This window comes from Megalops cyprinoides, chromosome 1 (genome assembly GCF_013368585.1).
Source record: "Megalops cyprinoides isolate fMegCyp1 chromosome 1, fMegCyp1.pri, whole genome shotgun sequence".
NCBI lineage: Eukaryota > Metazoa > Chordata > Actinopteri > Elopiformes > Megalopidae > Megalops > Megalops cyprinoides.
The window spans coordinates 56,713,991-56,734,957 of NC_050583.1; the positions used below are offsets into that span (position 1 = coordinate 56,713,991).

The 20,967-nt window shown below is 41.9% G+C and overlaps 2 protein-coding genes across 3 annotated transcripts; one reads left to right on the plus strand and one right to left on the minus strand.

The window, feature by feature from the left end:
* Positions 1 to 53: 53 nt before the first annotated feature.
* On the minus strand, positions 54 to 5,973 carry ankrd22 (ankyrin repeat domain 22). Its single transcript, XM_036531211.1, has 6 exons — positions 5,577 to 5,973; positions 2,242 to 2,433; positions 1,894 to 2,001; positions 1,451 to 1,528; positions 1,178 to 1,276; positions 54 to 1,077 (listed from the first exon to the last, which is right to left on the minus strand). The coding sequence occupies exons 1-6, from the start codon at positions 5,595 to 5,597 to the stop codon at positions 1,000 to 1,002; spliced, it is 576 nt and encodes a 191-aa protein (XP_036387104.1). The 5' UTR covers positions 5,598 to 5,973; the 3' UTR covers positions 54 to 999.
* A 1,927-nt stretch (positions 5,974 to 7,900) lies between these two features.
* Positions 7,901 to 18,816, plus strand: stambpl1 (STAM binding protein-like 1). 2 transcript variants are annotated; one of them, XM_036532032.1, is made up of 12 exons: positions 7,901 to 8,052; positions 8,260 to 8,325; positions 12,036 to 12,179; positions 12,908 to 13,125; positions 13,543 to 13,618; positions 14,199 to 14,294; positions 14,910 to 15,213; positions 15,602 to 15,726; positions 16,273 to 16,410; positions 16,934 to 17,046; positions 18,119 to 18,218; positions 18,683 to 18,816. In XM_036532032.1, exons 3-12 carry the CDS (start codon positions 12,096 to 12,098, stop codon positions 18,737 to 18,739), a joined length of 1,311 nt encoding a protein of 436 aa, XP_036387925.1. In that variant the 5' UTR covers positions 7,901 to 8,052; positions 8,260 to 8,325; positions 12,036 to 12,095; the 3' UTR covers positions 18,740 to 18,816. The 2 variants fall into 2 exon arrangements, with proteins under 2 accessions (XP_036387925.1, XP_036387916.1); XM_036532023.1 differs by having other exon boundaries at positions 8,041 to 8,325.
* The last annotated feature ends 2,151 nt before the right edge of the window (positions 18,817 to 20,967 follow it).

Below are 20,967 nucleotides of genomic sequence, written 5' to 3' on the forward strand. Positions count from 1 at the left end.
TGTTCCTGTTATTTGCATCTAGGTTTTTATTTGTCTTTGGAAGACAAAGACCAAGAAGACAGTTTGGTGTAAGACATCCAAATCAGTTATGAGTGAAGCGATTGCGATGTATTGCAGTCCTGGAGGTACTGACACGAAGGCAGAGGACACGAAGCCACCCACCAGGATACCGTACTAGCTTCATATGCTAATACCATAACACTGAGTGTAATTTTCACCAGCCACAGGTAATTAAGGTCTCTATCACCAATGAGGTGTGTAGCTCTAGTTAATATCCTCATGGGCAAATAGCACAAACAATCCCTAGTGTGTGTGTTTGTGTTCACAAACTACTAATGACGTCCTTCAAAACCTACTCCCTTGTCTGCACTCTGTTCATATGCTGGGCAAGTGAAGCGGTGGCATTATGTCAGTGTTATTTATTAAAGCTTCTGCACATCCTGCAGTATAGAAAAAGACAATCTGATACAATCACAACATCTAAAAACTCATAGCACGCATTCATAGAGGAATGTTGGCTCACACTTATGAGTCATTTCTGTGTCTTCACTTTGCCTCGGCGGTGAAGTGCAACCAAAGAGCCACATCCACATGGGAAATTAAGTGCTTAACTTAAATAGTGTTTACATACGTGCTTTCATTAAATACAATTGTGTAAAAATATTGTTCGGCAGGGTGCAATAACTTTTTGCAGTAACAATAATCTAACCGTGGACTAAAGACAACTATAGAAGTAGTTGGACGTGGAGGCTGAGTTGATCATTTCTCAAATGGCAGGTCTGAGAATAATACTGTGAAACAAATCAAATTTTATGTGTGTAACTCGTATGTGTATCATGTTTCGAAGTGAGAGGTCAGTCTCCTTGAATAGCAAGGCACTTTCAGCAACCCAAATTCATGCACTTGACTTATAATCTTCCCTCTTGCAGTTCAAAGACGCCCTGATGGGGACAGTGCTGCCATGGGTAAAACATTCCCATCCTTCTCTCATTACTGCTTTCAGTCTGATTTCCTCAGCATTTTTACAATCTTGATGAATTTTAACCTCCGTGCAATATCCAATGGAGTCTCACCATCCTGAAACAAGTGACATAGAAAGACAAAGAAATGTCTTAAAATCAATTTAAGCAAATGCAAAACAAATTTCATGCAATACGGGAAGTAAACTAAGGCTTACTTTGTTTTTTATGGAAATGTCTGCATTTTTCTCCAATAATAGCGGGACAATGCGGTGACTTTTTCTCTGACAGGCATAATGAAGCGCGGTGTTCCCTTTCTGAAAAGCACAATAGAAACAATAAAGGAAAAGGTCAATGGAACATTCATTTGGTGTAGCTTCCCACATTGATGTTCACTGACTGGTCTAACCACTAATGGTTTCCATACTGTTATATCAAGGAAAGCAAACCTCCAGTACAGAAAACGGTTACACCGAATGCCGAGTACTTACGTAGTCTACAGCATCAATGTTCACCTTGCTGCTCAGAACCACCTTCATCAAATTAACATTCTTTCTCAGCTTTTCCTCCTGTTTAAAAAGGGGAGAACAGAATGAATTTACCAACAGCTGAAGTGATTCAACTGCGGTCACATTTTCCTAAAAGCTTGTTGCACCAGGTGGTCAACTTGCCCTTGCCGCAACATAGGGAAAGTGTACTTTAATCCAGCACTTAAGTGATGTGTATTTTTAGAATCCTCTACATGCTCACTAACTGTAATTTCAGAAGCACAGGTTATCCAGAAAAAAAGAGGCTAATACTTATAGCCTTTCAGTATTCCACATGACTCTAAAGGGAGTATTCAGAGGAACCACCTTGGCATTTACTTGGAAACTGAGGCAAAGAGCATATTAAACACCACTGTCTGCATCACTGCTATCTTTCGTAAGCGTACCATGATGAAGTATCCAATTAATAAAATGGGCATCAGAATAGCAATCATCAGGTAATCCAGGAGAGAGAACGTCTTCTTCGCAGCATAGTGCAAGCATGTCCTCTGCTTCTGTGGACAGAATACATGAACAGTTAGGGCCACACGTTTCATGAGTGACTCATCCTGGCTTGGTCCTTCAATGCTCTCATTAACATGTGCCAAAACATTCTGTGCTGCAGAGCTCATCTAAGGTTGACTGATTCTGCATCATAAATAATGCAGGGACATTTGCTTCGTAGCGAAACGAATGAAAAAACTCAGCCCGCTTGCACGAGCAACATCGAACCAGCACTCGTTTCGGGCCACTACCTTGTTCCGGATGGCGACTTCTGCATTTTGACGCAGGAGGTAATCGACTATCCTGGTGTTCCCCTGTCTGCTGGCGGCTATGATGGGTGTGTCTCCTGTAATTTTATCTTGAACATTTAAATTCTTGCCATCTGAGACGAGTAGACGGTACACCCGGTGGATGTCATTGTCATAAGCTGCCTGGCAGATGGGCTAAAGAGAAACAACACAGAAACAGATGAGAAATATCAACTGTTTGAAAAAGCATTAAGGTTATACTCTTCTGTTCACATGTTTTAGACACTTCAAAGCATTGTTGGGATACCTCAAACCAAGACGCAATAAAAACACAACGGATACCAGAGGTTGCAGGCTATCGGAGGGCTTTCAAGCTGAACGGCTGGTGACTTGAGATCTGGACAAGGCTACATTTAGAAACTAAGCTTGAGTGATGTGGGGAAATATTAGTCAAATTAGTTAATTACTAAAAGATGTGCATGAATCTTGATTAGAAATCTGCAGATGACAGAACCATTTAAAACCTGTCAAATATGAGATAAATAAGTGATTACAGTCAGAAGTTACTGATTTGTGGAAAAAAAATGTGTATGGTGGTAGTAATGAGTGTCACCTATGACCGAGGGCTGTGGGAGGTATTACGCAGACACATGACCCAAACTTGTGCTTTATGAAGCAATGTTGTAGAAGGTTTTGTAACCAAGCAGTTCACGTGCTGTTACAGTCCACGCTTGACAAAAAGTGCCAAATTGAAGATGACTAAGTAAATGGAGGGAAAAGCTAATGACATCTGTAAAAAATACAAAATACACCCACATTGGGTGTTGTTGGACCTAGGTCACAGAATAAATATTGTACACACAATCACAACTAATAAGCGTGTCCAATCAGAGACAAATCTGGCAATGTCAAGAGCCAACAGCTAAATAGTGGAGGATAAGGAAGAAAACAACCGGAAACAGGAGAAATGAATTTCAGTAAGGACACATGACGTTTCTGTTGTTAAATATTTTAAGAACATAGAAAGAATAAGATAAACACTAAGATGGGCAGGGTAACTGATTCTGTGGCATTTACCAGTGCCAGTCTGTAAAGCCTTGGGAGTATGGCCATCTCCCAAAAATCATGCCCAACACCTGCTGTCTGGCACACAGAACAATAAACAGTTTCACCTAGATGGTTACCACATGTACATTCTTCTCTGGCATGTGAGAACTTGTGGGGAGTAAAACAATAGTGTCCTCTGTTTAAAAAAATCCTAAACTCCCTCAGAAAATGAACAGGCAGATTAAAGTTTGCCTTTGGAATTTCATAAATAACAGTGAATTTTGTAAGAAAACTGAGAGGGCAAAAATGTCTACATCTCTTTCTTCCTGCCAGATTCTGTCAACAGCCGTAAGACAAGCAAAGTCCAACAATGACAATAACAACGTGGTGTTGTTAGTGTGTGTTAGTGTGAGATCAGTGTTGGTGACCATAACTGCTGCACTGTTTCTGCAAGTAGAGTGCTTTGAATTCAGTTTGTTCAATTTTCCAAATACGTACCAAAAATGTTATTTGGTACAAACACACATACAAAGAAAACGACATTATAAACTTAAATGGATTTTATTTCAATGCAGTGCGCATATGCTTTCTCAAATCCTTCACCCAGTACAACCACCATTATCCAACATACAGCTGTTAGCCCATTCCTATTCCTGATACTGGCGTGAGGACATTGTGATAAAAGCTTAAACTACATTTAGTGTTTGGGGTATGGCAAGGGGATAGTAAGTTAGGCCCTGTACAGGAATAAATTTGTCTGTGTTTACAATGAGTACAAACATATTTTATTCTTCATTGAATTTTGTTGTTAAATTTAATGAGAATAATATACAAAATATTATTTGGAGGGTCTTTCTTTCCATTATTGGGACAGTAAGCATATCATTCACCATACTGCAAGTTGGAAACACCTGTACCCCATACCTCTGCAGACCTGTGAGATAAGCCATTACTGGGGGTTTCCTACAGACATAACCACAACAACCATGAAGTCTGACTCCTTCCAACATTGATTTATGCACCAACTAACTTCACCTGAAGAAACTAAATACAGACACAGCTTCATACATTTGTTTGTTGTAGCTGCATAGCCTTGCTGGCAGTCTCAATTATAGACACTGTCACTGGATACAAAGGCAAAGCCACAGTGTCCCATCAGATGGTTTTGTCTTTCAATAGGCTGATAATAAATAAGTTCACACGATGCATATCTACCATCCCTGTTGTTGCATTCTGTGCTTTGGAGGTTATTACTGGACCGTTCACATTGAGAATACAATAAAACTTGTCAAATTCATTCAATTTCCCTAACCAAGACAGGAGCCAAGTAGGGTGTACACACATTTTTAATTCTGAGATTTAAAATCCTGTTTTCCAATTATTGCTTTTATGTTTTCACTACTTGTTAGATAGCTAGCTATGTAAACGCTTGGCCCTCAGTGTCCACACTCTACTTTCCCATAAGACCTACTCCTTGCGGGCAGTAGGAATTTCCAGTGTATTTGCACCTCCTGTGGCGTATCACTTGGAATGGCCTCAGGGAAGGTCTCCTTCCCTCTATTGACATCCCAAATCAAAGGCAATTTTATTTTGCAAAATAGTTCATTTCTAGCAAGAGAGATTGCTTAATAAAAATTGACAATCAGTAATAAAACAGCCTTACCATACGTGATATTATCTCCAGCCTTCAAACGTTTACCATATTAAACATGTTCTATTTACCCTTACCATCACATGCCGACTATATTCTCAACGACCACACAGCACACTCATTTTAGCTAGTCTCGGGCCTGTTATATCCGCCCAGCTATAAACCTTACTATAGCACCATACCTGACAAAATATTCACAGTTCTGAAATGTTGCAGTTCTATATTATGAAAACATGAAAAGCTGTTCTCCAGTTCTACAATTCTAGTGGATTTTGCTTGCGTTAAGTCTTCTCTTAACATGTCCCTTGCCTTCCAAGGAATCTTGTTAAACCGGTACACCGAGAACGCACCTTAGTTGAAAATAGGCAGAAAATGCGGCGAAGATTTTCAAATGGTTTCACTCAAAACAAGCATTGTCAAAACCACTACAAATCAATTAGGCTACTTCGCCTATTCTATTGTGTGGTGAGTAATGTTATTGCTTCATCTTCAGAACAAGTCAGAAGTTAAACAAAGTCTACAAGTTAATTTGTTATTTTAAAAAGCAGTTTAACCAATGTACACTAATTACACTAATTGCCTACACGTTAAATCCAACATTGTATACAAATGAAAAACACAGCAATAAGTGATACAATACCTCCGAATACAATATTCCCATCTTTTTTTTTTTTTTTTTTGGCCTTCTTAGTATGCCTGGCAACTTCGCCGGTAAGCAAAGACCCCTTTCAAAGTGTTCGTTTTTCGTACAGCTGAACACTCAAAGACACAAATTTGTCACGTCGATGAGACGCTCCGAGACCCAACAAACATTTGATGTACCAGTTACATTTGTCGTCCCAACCTTCAGAGGGTGTGGCTTTAGATCCGTTTAATGGTGAGTCATTGAAACGAAATCATCCCTTTTTTCAGGTAGGCATACGGCAAACCTGTTGAAACCACAGAGGACGTAGGCCGAACCTCTGCTGAATAACTGAGTCTGAATCGCAGAAGTTTTCAACAGTGCGTTCCAGCATGTTCCGACAAGCAAGTAACAGTGCAAGGTTTACGAATCTTAAGGTGAAACAGGATGTGGCGAAACGCACCTATGCAAGGGGGAGGAGTTTTTTATTGGCTCATGTCCTCAAGTATGTCCCACTTCGTTTATTTGACACAACACAATGTTGACATAACACAACATTCTCTGAAATAACGTCTTCTATTGTTCCCCAGTATCTAAACACAGTTTATAATTATTGTAGTTATTTATTTGCTTATTACTCTTCAAAGTTTTTGGAATTGTGATTTACGATGACATAAGCCTAACATCAGTGAAATGATATGGTGGAAATGATTGGGTTCAAACATTCACTATTTGAATTCTGTTTCAAACAGTAGGCTATGACGTTGTGTTATTCATTTATCTATTCATTTTTTCCATTTCAAATTTTATTGTCATCTGTCACGGTTGACTACTGTCACAAGAATCCTATGACCAAGTGTACCTTATTTAAGTACTGTAGTAGGGGAGTTGTGCTCAGGGCTCATTTTTCGAGTTGCATTTGAAGACAATACTGTTAATACTGAAGGTCAGTACTGTTCACATGTAATATGGAGTGATAATAGCCTACAGGTAGACGGGAATACGATTTTTCTGGGATTGTTTTACAGATTATTTGTTTCGTTATTTCGGGACATGAAATCATGATATCGACACAGCTAATATGATTATGCCTTGTTCAAAAGTAACATTATTTCAGTTTTCAAAAAAAGGTGTCTCATCTACAATAGGCCTACACCTGTGGAATTTTGGTTTTATGTTCACTTCAGATGATTGGCACAGCGTTCCAACAGTGATCACGTCACAAAGTGACCAGCAGTCTAACTAAACGTTTTTTTTTCCCTCAGTTTGGTCTTTACCAGTGACCCCAACTCTGTAAACCCATGGCTGAGGAACTAGATTTTTTTTTACATTGTGATGATGTTGTTGACTAGTGACTGCTCAATAAGACCGTTCCTAACCTATCATTCTGAACAATAATTCATAATGTTGATGTTTCCTTTCTATTCGTAGAACGTCTGCCTTTCGTTAGTAAATATTGCCGCAGTGGCAGGGTAACCTCTATGCCAAAGACCTATGTTAGAAAGGGCTTCTGCTTTTTAAGTGTTCCTCGAGAAGTAATCTGAGGTTTGGAAGACCAATGAACCGTCGATGAAATATGATCATGAAATTTTCTCTGTGGCTGCCCAGTAAAGATCGCCACTCAAATAGGCCCACGACGATTTTTGTTCAGACAGCGAAAACACGGCATTAGACAACAAACCACAATGGGTGTGTGTTGAATTAGGCTATTAGGTCTGAAACGTATTATTTTATCGTGTTTATAATAGTAACTATGTAGTGATGAATGACAGACAGCAATTTTATACTGTAGTGAATTTCAGCGGTTGTTACGTAACACCGCTGACCACAGACGTGAACATGCGAACATTAGATAGTGTGCGCCCTCTAGTGCAAAAGTTGCATAGTGACATATAGCATCTTTTTACGTCTGCAATATCTGGATACAACAATGTGGTACACGTTTATCAAACCGTCGTCAAATCGCAAAAGTGTCGTCACTTAGAAAGTGACATTTCACCTTAGTGGTCATTCGAACACTTAAGATAAATCCTGCCTGATTAGAACAAATGCCTCCAAATTATGGGTGCGTTTCCCCACTTAAAAATGTAATTTATTACAGGCCTGTGTTGAATATAAATTCTTATCTTGCTTTGTTAAAATGTAAATTAGTGTTCTTGTGATAAAGTATTTGCAGATTTGTGTCCGAACGGAACCGGCATACACCTATGTGCGTGTATTTTAGTCTTATTTACAGCCAGTAGCCTACATCTGCCATATTCTTGCATCATCATTGTGTTACACGCACAGCATTAGTTCGGCGGTCTGTCGACGCGCTTTGTGGTAGAACATCAATATGAATTTTAGAGGATAAGAGCATTTGTAGTCGTAGTTGTGTTGTGCATTCTGTTGTCGATTAGTACAGTGGATTTAAAACCCCTCCCCCCGCCTAATCTGGCACATCCCTACATTGAAACCACTGTTGCATTTGCGCTGATTTCATTGGGAGGCTGAGGTAGTAGTGTCTCCTTCCTTATAGGATATTCGGCTTGAAAGACAGCTTTCAGCCATTTTATCAGTAGTAAAGTTTCGCCCTCCGATTCTCTTTTCATTTTGAACAATGGTTTTATGAAGCACAAAGGCGAACAAAAACGCGAGGTTTGGATATAAGAGAACAGTGCCTATTATTGACGCGAGTTTCCTTTTTTGCATTGAATTCTAGCATGTGCTACATGTGACGATACGGATGCGAGGCATGGGACAGGCACCAGACTCAGGTGAATAACCGGTAAGCGTTTTCATTTATTTTATTCACTACTAAAGTGGAAGAAGCTGGAGATGTCGTCTGTGTGTGTCAACATGCGAATCTATGCGAGCTATTTGCATTAGTGTTGTCAGAGGGTTGCTTTGGTAATATAACGTAATTAACGCTTTTCAGAAGGAATGCGTTTTCGTCAGTGTTAGAATAAAGCTATTTCAAAGGCGCGGACATGCTCGAAACAGCCAATCGCATAGTATTTCGTACATGTATGTTCGCGATTTTACACATTGCGCACCAAGTCCTTTAATATGTACAATTTAAATTAGGTAATATTTAGAATGTAATCCGAAGTCCCGATATCTTAATTTGGCGTTCTACGTATATTTAACGTCTGAGTCCCCGTTCAACGTGTGCAGGAGAATGTTTATTGAACAGCGATGTGTATTTAACGCACAATTACGTAAATTATAGTCTCCAGATATACACTGTATAAGTATAATTCGAATCATTTAACCAGTCCCCAAACTGGGATCAATATAGGTATTTTATCAGTCGTGTAAGGTAACGTGCGCATACAGGAAACATGCCTTAAGTAGGAAGTGAAACTCACTTTTTCTCACTAAGTTAAGCCATTTTATTAGATCAAAATAAAGTAGAATTTGCTCTTTAGAATCGGAAAGAGTGACGTCATACTACACAGAGGGTGTTTTTTCACCTTTCACCAAGAACAAGTCATCACAGTTCATGGTATGTAAAAGTAATAATTATGATGATAATAATACATTATGACGTGTATTAAGAAAATGATCATACATCCATACCTCTGTGTAGAATAACTTGAATGACTTATGTACAGCTCATTTAGAATAACTTGAATGACTTATGTACAACTCATCCTCCATTTCTGTGTGCAGAAATGGAGGTTCAACATGTCACTGCATGGCCATGAAATTCTAATCTGGCGTAGTACCTTAATGGGTTATTTACACTGGTGATAAATTGAACCTTTGGAATCAAGAGTGAGTCTGCTCAAGGGGAGTGTTTGAATGGTGCCTTACTGTACTTTAATTATATCTCGGTTCCTTCACATGGTTCAGTCTTATCTGAGTACAGAGTCAAGGGTATGACACTTTAGTACTTATTGCAGAGGCAATAAGACTTATACTGTGGGCTTCACGGCAATACGTTCAGATAGTAAGCATGCATAATAATACAACGTATACTTGTAGATAATAACCATATTTAATTCTATAATCGATTACCATCACTTCAGTCTTCAAAACTGCATGAAGACTGCAGGATGGTCAAGCACAGGGAAATCTCGTATTTTCAGTTTGTCTTTTACCGTTGATGTGAACACTCCCTGCGCAGATCATGGTTGCAGCCTTAGGTGTGTTGAATAGATCCATTGGCAGATATGTCGTACTAATGGTAAGGAAAATCACTGGCTTATTATGAGCAGGTCTGACAATTAAAAGTCATGGGTGTAGAGCTCCAGTATAGCTCTAGCACAATGACATGACTCTAAAGGTATGCTGCAAAACTGCTCTCAGTATTGTGAACCTTCCCTGCTGGCATCATGAATATTTCTTTGCAAGGAAGTTCTGCTCCATCATCAAAACAAATAACATTGAATGGTTTCGTCTTACATATTATATGTCTCACATCCTGTATGAGCTTTCAGCCTTATGAATGGGGTTGGTGTCATGGACAAATATCTGAATAATAAACAAGATTTTGATTAGGCCATTTCAGTTCGACATAAGTGTCAGCAGGCACATCCTTTGTGGCTTTCACAAAGTATCGCCACGGTTTTCTGTTTTTGGTTCAGTTGTGATGCAGATCTTTATTTTCAAGTGAGCATAATCACTTGTAAGAATTTAATGATTGTTGACAGGCCCTTCCATTCTCCTCTTGCTCCGGTTGTGTGGTGCTGTTGGAAGACAGTGTGAAAGGGGTGATAAGCCCGGATCTTGCGATTAAACAATGTTTTGGGCTCCGTTCTTCTCCATTCACCGAAGCGTAGCGGTGAAATCAAGCATGCCCAGTTAATGACTCTGGCTGGCTGGTATGCTGCCTGGTTGCTACTGTGGGCTAATATCAGGGTCTTAGAGGATTACATGGTGCATGAGTAAATGGTTTGGACAGAGTGGAGATCTATGAGCAAACTTTGCAAGCGCTGCTCTGTTAAGTCATGATTAGCTCACTGTGTAAATGACCCAGGTCACACAGTTTGGGGAATATTATTATTCTTACCATGACCAGAGATGCATCTCTCCGCTGTGCATACACACTGAGCTCAGCTATATGTAGTGGAATCTTTTATGAATGTCCTAGTTTTCCCTCTTTGTTTGACTGAAGGTGTGTTGACTTCATGCTTGACTTTACATCAGTCACCAAATGACCCAGTACTTTCCCATTGAAAGTATTGTAGATGAAGTAATGATGTCATCAGAGGTCACTAGAGAGGAATTAGTTTTGAGTTGCATGACGTAATTTTAGTAATAGTCCTTATGTATATTGTCTTAGATGGCCACAAATTGGTTGTAAGTGGAGAGTGAGCATGTCGAGCAATTGGCAAACTCTAGATTATCTGATTTTCCAATTTTCATACATTATCCAATTTTTATGCAAATAGATATTACCTCATTCACCATGGGCCTGTTAGCCAACAGAGCATTATTTTCATCGAGAGTCTGTCCCCCATGTTTCAAAATTTTGGATTCTGTGATCTAGTGAGTGATGTGTGGTAGTATACTTGGCTTCCCTTTTCTAGTCAGATTGGACAAGTTAACTTTTTGTAGGGCTTGAATAGTGTGATGCTCACACTCACTGTGACTGTTGTTAGCCTGGTCTGACACTGTTGCTCATCTTGGATGGATAAATTCATGTTCTATCGTGCTGGAAGTCGCTCTGGGTAAGAACGTCTGCTAAATGAATGTAATGCAATGCAATATATTAAATATATATAATCAGTAAAATGCATGCTGACTACTGGTGGATGCAAACCATTCAACCATTTTACATTTTATAGCACAATCATGCTTTCTCAAGGTGTGAATTGCACCAATACTACACATTCTGCACATGCTTTCTTTATTATTTTCTCAGCCTGTTGCTACGGTAGCATCAGTTAGAATGTCACTATCTACAACAAGGAGGAACAGTTTTCCTGTGTACTTAATGAAATAACCTACAGGGAGATAAATTCAATATTTCAGTCTTTTAAAGCGCAGCAAATGATTTGGGAATAGACTGGTGCAATTTATCTCAGCCCCCTTCCCCAATAATAGCCAAGGCTTCCATTGCCTTTTCATCCAGATAAAAAGATATCCATGAGTCATCATATTTCTCTGCATGGATACAAGCTGTCATAGCAACTGTAACACGTTTTTTTTTCTTTATGCAACACGTAACATCATGCGCTAGATTGTGAAATCAACTACGTACCGGAGCTGTACGTGTTAAGTGTTTGTGTGCATTTAAAGAGTAAAAAAAAAAAAAAAACAAAACATTGTGATCTGAAAAGAAAATATGCTGCTCTCGGGAATAAGACGAGGTAAAAAGACAATACGCCAAAAGCTCTAAGTTGTCTACGTTGCGTTTCTGTCGTCGATTAAAGCTTGCGGCGGGCGCAGCGTGCTGCGTTGTTTTGCAAGGGTGGGAGGGAGGTATTGATTCTGTTATTCTCATGAGATCTTGCTTTTTTCTCCCCCCCCCGCCCCCACCTTAATCAGCTGAGATCGAGTTCCCATCCCCTGGACCCTCAGTGAGCGCACCGTTGTGGGAAATGACAGATGGACGCATGGGGAAGATCGGATCCTCCCCCCACCCTGCAGCCCAGGGACACCGTGGAGCAGGGTCTCAGTTTCAGCGCACTGGTGAGGGTCCGCACCGTGGGCACGGGCGCGGGCACTGGAGGCGCGGTGAGGGGGGGGGGGGGGTCAGAATCACTCTCCTCTGAGTCACTCCCATTAGTATTCCCAGTACAGCTGGCTGGCCATTCGCATTTCTCAGCCACAGGAGAGGGAGGGAGGGGCGGAGCGGATGTGAAGCCCCTCCACACTCAGCGGCCTGCTCTCATGAATAGATCATACAGAGAGCGTTCTCGTCACAGCCTCAATGAAAGCCCCCACTTGTGCGGGCCAAGGGCTGCAGTCGTCACACGTCTCAGCGTCTCGGATCCTGATGTTCTCGGGGGGATTTTTTTTTCTATTTTGTCTCTTATTACACTCGCCGGGTTGTGATTTCTTCCCATGTGCATCAGTGCCTCAGCGGGACCCTTTCCTGTTGCTTTCATACCGCAGAATGCTAATAAGAAGCCGGCGTTCCTTAGTAACCTGATGCAGGGGGGGGGCTCCATCGGTTCATTAGTATGTGTCAAACAGGGCTGCAAAGCGTGGGCACAGTTCGCTTTTCCGGTCAGCTCTCAGTGTGGCTCTGCGGGCCTGTGAGGAGTGAACAGGGCCCATGAAGCACAGCTGTCATGTGACATCCTGGGGGGTAGTTTTAGGTTGGTGTGTGTGTGGGGGTGGGGGTTGGGGGGTGGGAGGGGTACTGCTCTGGCAGTAACGGGCTCTGGGGGGGTGGGGGTGCTCTCCCCTTGCAGAAGAAGCTGGCGGCGGAACCGGACCACACTGACGTCAGTCTGTCGGCGGTAGAGCGCGTCCGGGCCCTGAGCAAGATGGGCTGCAGCATTGAGATCAATGAGGACATCACCCCGCGGCGCTACTTCCGCTCCGGCGTGGAGATGGAGCGCATGGCGGCCGTCTACCTGGAGGAGGGCAGCCTGGAGAACGCCTTCGTCCTCTACAACAAATTCATCACGTAAGACCGACACCAGCCGCCCCCCACCGCTCCCGTATGCTTCCGGCAGAGGTTGCTGTAAAGATGTTCCATGCTTTTCGCCCAGTAATGTCACAGAAGAATTTCTGTAGCTACACCTGTAACTAGCTAACATTTTCTATAAGACAATCCCAATAGATTGCAGGACCAGCTAAATATTATATTCTATATTCTGTATATAGCTGGGGAGTAAGAATCAGGAAGTATTTATCCTAAGCAATCCATTACATCCACTGCTACAATGCCCGCTACCAAGAATTAAACGCGTAATAATCAAACAATCAAATCCCATCAAGACAAATGCGAAAACTCTGAAATGAGGTCATTGTAGATGAAAATGGAGTGCTCTAAACTGCTGTCTCATTACTGGATGATTTACTGGATGCTTTTGATTTTCAGGCTGTTTGTAGAGAAACTCCCCAGCCATCGGGACTACCAGCAGTGCAGCGTTCCGGAGAAGCAGGTCATAATGAAGGTAAACCAGGGCTTCTTATCCCGATGGCAATCTGATTAGCATCGCGCAAAATTAGCCCACCCAGTGACGGCGGGAGAGGCCTCAAAGAAGTTTGGGTGTAATGCAGTGCTGCCACTTTCTGAGGATTCAGGTCAGCGTCTTATCGTGGCCCTGTGCCAAATTAATTATGCGTGTCACGATTCACACCAAAGATTAAGCAGTTGTCAGCGACACAGTAACAAAAGCCTGTGTTCAACCTGCCTGACCACAGCAAGGGATCAAGTTGGCCTCACAAACATGACCGAAACGCTAAAATGTTCCCGATTTTTGCATAACACTCAGCCTCATTCCAAATAAGGTGGTCATCTGGAACAAGAAGACTGAACTCCTCAAAAGACTCACGTCATTGAAGTTCTTTTGATAGGTTTTTGGGAATTATTGGCTGCTGGTGTGTGCTTGTGTTATCTTGGAATTTATATTATTTTCATTTTGTATTAATTGCCATAATAACAGTTAGTTGATTAATTTGATCATATAATGAAAATTAAATTTGGAGTCTATTTTGCTGTTTTCACTTTGCTCTCATCTTTGTTGTTCCCAGAAATTGCAAGATGTCGCATTTCCAAGAAAGGATCAATTGAAAAAGCTTCTTCATGAGAAGTACAATAAAGAACACATGGAGTATTTGAAGAACCAGGTGAGTAGTCTACAATTTACATCACACCCAAATCAGATTAACTGTAAGGCTGGTGGCTATTTGCAGAACTAAGCCAAGTGTTAGTCCAACACCTACTCACGCTAGTTACATATGAAGGCATTAAGGTCTTCTTTAGGTGTAAGCACCACTGGGCTTCAGTATTTCTCAGCTGTTCAGTTAATTTGTTTTTACTTTCAGACTGTTGTAAGTGCTACTCACAGCATTTTTTTTATTAATTGATGTGTTGTTAATGTCACATTTCTTTATCTGATCATGCAAGTCCTATTTATAATTTGTGAATGTTTTTTAATAGAATGAAATACAGTGAGGAGTGCTCATTAGAATTATAGCATTGTACTAAGGATCCAAAATGGTTATACAGGAGACACAAAAATCATAAACATAAATTTGGGTGGCTCTGTTGTCTGTGTGCAGAGCCAGGCTGCGGAGGGCAGCATAACACTCAGCCTCTAGGTATTTTGCTATCCATAAATTTGGGCGAATTCATTATGTTGAATCAACATGGCAGCACGTTAACTGTGTGTGTGTGTGTTAGCAAGGCAGCAACACTCTGAAGCTGTTCGACAGCAGATGAACCCTGTTGTCTGTGCACAGAGCCAGGCTGCGGAAGGCTGCGGCCAGCAGCTGCAGAGGCTGTCGCTGCTGGAGGAGGAGCGGCAACGCGTGGCCCGGCTGCGCAGGATGCAGATTGAATCAGAGCAGTTCCGCTACTTCGAGGACCAGCTGCGCAGGCAGGAGCTGGCCAACAGGAAGGAGGAGGCCGTCCCCAAAGTGCCCGAACAAACAGACGGGTCCTGTTTGACGCAGCCACCTAAAAACCACGTCCGCCTCGATCCAAACCGCAACAAGCAGCCTGCCCCTGTAACAAAACCAGCGGCCACGCTGGGCGCTATACAGAGTGAGTCTCGAAGCAGCAACAAACCTACAGGCTCGTTTGTGAAGGGTGTCTACTCGACCACTTCTTTCTTTTTGTTGTGAACTATCTCAATAATAATAACTGTTTTTGAGTTTTTGTGAAAAATGCACATAAGGCCCTTACTGCGCGTTAAGTGCAGATTTTTTTCTTTAAAAGGGTGTTTTTATATGAGAATAAAAGGCAATGGAAAGGGCTGGTTTGGAGAGAACGTGCATTCATAAATCGGTCTTGAAACCGCCACTGAGTGTGTGCGTTCTTGGCATGTCCATTCACACACTGCCCCTGGGCTTCACCGCCAAAAATTTATTGACGTTTGCTGAAAGCTGAAGAAAAAAAATTAAAAAGCCCGTGGCTTTGTGTTCCTCTGCAGATCAGCGTGTAGAGGGCTTGAGACGTGTGGTGATTCCCAGGGACCTGACCTACAAGTTTCTGCTCCTGGCAGATGCCAATACAGCTCGGGGGATTGAGACCTGTGGCGTTCTCTGTGGAAAGCTGGTGAGAGAGAAACTCAAATCCTTTTTCAGAATGTGCCAGAAACCTCTTTACATTCCTGTTGGTGCCCACAAGAGGAGTATCAGAGTGTAATGCAATGTTTTAGGATTTACTAAATGCTTTGATTCATTTAGAATACCATAACAGCTGCGTGCTTCTGCAGCGGAGAAGGAGCCTGAACATTCTGCACAACAGAATCTGTATATTTATTTGTTGTTTATCAACGATTTGGGCAGAGCAGTTTTTGGCAGAGTTTTTGGTTCATATTGACTTGTATTCCTGCTACTACTACAAATACCGCAGCGTTGGCCAATTATGATGATAACAATTATAGTATACGTGTGGGTGGGAGGACTTGCTCTCTGTAAATGTATCCTGTGAGCTGTAATGCTAGCGGGAGGGAATAGGATGGCTTGGGGAAGGTGGTGATTTTTCCTCTTGCTGGGTATTGTGTATTGTGGAATAGAATATGGGTCCCTGAGGGAAGGGGAGTGGGAGGACTTTATTTGAAAAACAAAAACCGAGCAGCTGTTGTTTTGGTTTTCGCAGACCCATAACGAGTTTGTGCTGACCCACGTGATCGTGCCCAAGCAAACTGCCGGCCCAGACTACTGCGACATGGAGAATGTGGAGGAGCTTTTCAGCTTCCAGGACCAGCATGACCTTCTGACCCTGGGCTGGATTCACGTGAGTCGTCTTCCTCCGGCCTGTCTGAGCACAGAAAAGAACCGCCTCCAGCCCAGGCTGCACGTTCATAGCGGTGACCTGAGAAACTGCCTTTTTGACTGCAGAAAGTATTTATTGTTTGCTCCTCTGAATTATCTGATGTTATGTAGAAGATGTATGACCTCCGTAATGTAAGAAAAGAAGAATCACAGTGGATGTGTAGGTCAATATTGTAAGTACGTGATTTTAGACATAGAGAAGCACGCAGCACAGGTGTTAAGAAGAAGAGAGGTTTGTCTGCATTGTTGAAATGGTTGGAACATGGTGCTGAGAGTTGCTCCTGTGTTTGTATAATCAAATCTTCACCTGGCTGTGGTGCATTATTTGTAAAGCGTTCACTATGGCAACCGACTTCAAATGGATACAATAGTTCAGTTATTCATAGCACTGCTGGTAGCCCACGGAACACTCATAGTGTAGTCTGAGAAGTACTAGGCGCGGGTCTGAGAGTGTAACGAGAGACGTCATTGTGGTCCCCCAACAGACGCACCCGACGCAGACAGCGTTCCTCTCCAGCGTGGATCTTCACACACACTGCTCCTATCAGCTCATGCTGCCCGAGGCCATCGCCATTGTGTGCTCTCCCAAGCACAACGAGTGAGTCCGACCCCCCTGTCTGTTTCCGGTCGCACCTGCTCTGCAAGAAACAGGGCCGTCCCGGGTGCATGGCCCAGACAGTGTGCGTGTTTAACAGGACACCTAACACTGCAGTTCAGGTCTAAATGAGCTTCTCAGAGAAGTACAGAGTAATCTGCATGGGAGACATAAACATCTCCCAGCTGCCATACAGCTAAACTTAGGAACATAAAGGCCTAAATTCAATCTAACTGCAGTGCGGTTTTGTCCTTAATTTTCAATAACAAATTTAAACAAGTGTTACATTTTTTCAATTATTTAAGTATTATTATTATGGCATCAACGTATTATAGCATGCAATGAAAAACTCAAAACTGTAAGAAATAAAATAGTAACACTTGTTAAAATTCAATGTATGAAACTCAGATACCTTGGTGATGTGCAGAGCTGTATTTGGAGATTTTCTGGCTTCAGTGACATTTGCCACTAAAGGACAGTAACATCCTACTCCTGATTTTCCTCAAAGCAATGCAGGACATCTAGAATTTAATGCATGACTACATCTGGTCACCCATAGGTCTTGCCATAGGAATCCTATTGCCCTATGAGATGCTCCTTTTTCTGGACCGCCAGTGTTACATCATATTTAGTTGATTTTTATTGGGATCAGCATTCTTCCTGTCATGCAGGGATATTAAGACATACACTACATGGCCAAAAGTATATGGATACCCCTCCTAATTATTGAGTTCAGGTGTTGCAGCCACACCAATTGTTAACAGGTGCATAAAATAAAGCACATAGCCGTGCAATCTCCATAGACAAACCCTGGAAGTAGAATGGGTCGTACTGGAGAGCTCAGCGACTTTAAACGTGGCACTGTCATAGGATGCCATCTTTGCCACAAGTCAGTTCGTGAAATTTCTGCCCTGCTAGATCTGCCCCGGTCAACTGTAAGTGCTATTATTGTCAAGTGGAAGTGTCTAGGAGCAACAACAGCTCAGCCACAAAGCGGTAGACCACCGCCGTGTGCTGAATTGCACTGTGTGTGTGTGTGTGTGTGACTCAATGTTCTCCTGTCTGTGGCCTTTAGCACTGGGGTCTTCAGGTTGACCAGCTCGGGTATGGGAGAGGTGGCAGGCTGCCGAATGAAGGGCTTTCACCCCCACTCCAAGGACCCTCCATTGTTCAGTGTAAGTGACCAGCAGCGTGAACCGTGATTAGCCTGTTACCCCGTGTGGGACAGGGAAAGAGTGATTTGATAGACAGGAGACCCCTTCCTTTCAAGGGGGATATTTTCTTGGGATCCCCACCAATGGGGATATCTGAGGATACTGTACTGTACTGATAATAAACTTATACAGAAAGGGGATTTGTTCCTGAAAAAAAAAACACATACAATGTAATAGTGGGATTAGAAGAATGAGTATGTTTATTCATGAAGAATTTGAATAAACACGTGTAATATGTGAAACGGATGCACAAGCACAGGCATCAACGCTGCGCTCTCTACAAAGAGTGCAGCTGGGGACAGCACTGCCTGGCATGAGTTTTCAAAACCCTGCACAGACAATCTGAAAATTTGGCAACCCTGTTCAGATGCATGTGGAACGCAGCAGTTCAGGCAGTGACCCCCCCCCTTGCCCTCTGTCTGCAGGTCTGTAGGCATGTTGTCGTGAAGGACACGAAAACGATGGTTCTGGATCTCAGGTGACAGTCGACCGCGGGGGACCTCCAAATCCACTGAGACACTTCTCACAGACCAGAGTTTTTATTTATATCTTTGTTTACTTGAAGGGTTTTTTGTATTTATTTATTTTTAAAAGAAAAAAACAAAGGTACTGTGAATTAATATTGCTTTGCTGCACAGAATGATGTGAACGTTCGTTGTGAAGCTGTGGAATTGCTAAAACGGTGGTGTTCTCTGGCTTTCCTTCTCTACCTTTATTATCAGCTTGGTTTTTAGTGGCTTGTTCTCTCTATCATGGCAGAGGGGAGCTTGAGATATTTTTTTCCCCGTGGTCATGTTTTATCAGCCCAACAGGTTTTTTTTTTTTTTTAAATAGAAAACCCTTCAGATGAAAAGATTTAGCATGAGAAGGTATATGTGGATTGTAAATGATGGTAAAGTGGCCCACCCTACATAAATGGGAAATGTTTAAACCTTTCAAAAAAAAATAGATTGATAAATTTGCAGTTTTTAAACAATACCGGGTATCAGCATTCATGTACTTGTATGTAATGCATACGTGTTCAGAGTACGGTGTCACAGTGTTAGCACCAGGAAAGACCACCTGCGGCTTCTCTTCTCAGTCAGGCAGGTGTTTTCAGACGTAAAAGTGAAAGGTTCTTGCTTTCCTGAAAGGACATTAGATGTTACTGGAAGCAAGACTAGCTAACTAGAGTTTTATCATTCTAATAATATGCAAAGGTTCTGTGGAGAGGTTTGATTGATCATGTCAGTAGTTGTGCATTCTACTGAAGAAAAAAAATCAGCTAACATTATACAAACGCAAAATGATCTAAACCATTTTTGTTTCTCTTCATATTGGTTGGTTTAGGATATTTTCAGATTGCTATCCAGTATCTATTACAGGTTTTTTTTTTTTTTTTTAGCCAGTAGCGTGTCACATTTTTGGAAATTAAGTGTAAAATCTCATGTGAGTCATTCCAGACTTAACGTGGGTAACTTGACCTTTTTAGTGATTTGAGGAGGAGGTGAAAAAGGGCCCAGGAATAGCCTTGAGAGTGGCTTGTTTAGGATGGGGAATCTAAACCAAAGTGCTTAGAATGTCACAAGCAAAGAAACCCAAGAAGCCTTACAGTGGAAGAGTGCTTTCCCCCTGGCAGTAGGCCCTCGGCAGCCACAAACAGCTCAGGTATGAACCCACATTTCACGTCCTGACACATCAACGTTTGCCTCCACTCTCTTCGCCCCATGCTGAAAACAAGCTGCCATTTTCACCGTGGGCCTGTGTGAAACCGGAAGCCCTCTACCAAACCCTGCTCCTTGCTTGTAGCTCCACCCAGCGCTCCAGGAAGTGGCTCTAGCCTCTGTTTTTGTTTTTTGTTTTTTAATCCAGTCGTGCGGTGTGTTGTTTGGCTAACTGCTGTAAACTGACCCAGTGGCATAGCCGAATACATGCAATACACCATTGTCGTGGCGTTGTGTGAAAGTGAAAACTGATGACATACATAGTCAGATCCGAGTTCGCAGGTTTACAGTTACAGTTCACTGGTTTTACTGCTGTTTTAATAATAAATAATAACTTACATCTTGTCTTCTTGTCTGTCTGTTGAACTCACAGTGAAAAGTGTCTTAGGAACACTTTTGTTGCCTAGCAATTTCCTGTATACATGTGCCACAACACAGAAGTTGGGTAACATTGTTTAGTTACTTAAGTGCAATGAACACGGTTGTATAAATGGAGTTTGACATTAAGATTAATGCTTAATCTGCCTGTTAGGGGTAGAGAGCACTGGCCATGTGTGAGAAGGAAGATGCACATTGAAAACAGGTTACAATGGCAGAACCTGTCTGTCAGGAATGTGGGGCATGGACTATTTTGCCTCATTCACAGTGCATGGTTTCCATTGGGGCCTGTTTCCCTCACACATGGGAAGGAATGCTGTACAATTAAAATGAAAAAATGTGTGGAATTTTGATGAAATGTCTGCCCGAGTGCCTTGGATACTACTTGTCAAATGGGAATAATAACAGACTGTGAAGAGGCTGGTTGTAACACAGACAAATGAAGGAGAACATCTTGCTAGTTAAATGATTGGTCTTGTGATGACATTGATGGGGGGTTTATGCTTCCAAATGAGTCATCATTTGAGTTGAGTTATTCCATACTGAATTAGTGACTACTGGTATGCATAGAATTTTCTCTTATACATAGAATATTTTTTTAGTAAAACTTGAGGTACCACACATATAGA

Bases quoted from the DNA above. Each gene is read 5' to 3' on its own strand.
- ankrd22 (XM_036531211.1), bottom strand. From the start codon at position 5,597: ATGGGAATATTGTATTCGGAG. The intron at 1,529-1,893 runs GTACGCTTACGA...CTTTTTAAACAG, and splicing joins TAATTGGATACTTCATCATG to GAGGAAAAGCTGAGAAAGAA. The intron at 1,078-1,177 runs GTAAGCCTTAGT...CACTTGTTTCAG, and splicing joins ACATTTCCATAAAAAACAAA to GATGGTGAGACTCCATTGGA.
- stambpl1 (XM_036532032.1), top strand. From the start codon at position 12,096: ATGGACGCATGGGGAAGATCGGATCCTCCCCCCACCCTGCAGCCCAGG. The intron at 15,727-16,272 runs GTGAGAGAGAAA...TGGTTTTCGCAG, and splicing joins GCGTTCTCTGTGGAAAGCTG to ACCCATAACGAGTTTGTGCT. The intron at 17,047-18,118 runs GTGAGTCCGACC...TGTGGCCTTTAG, and splicing joins TGCTCTCCCAAGCACAACGA to CACTGGGGTCTTCAGGTTGA.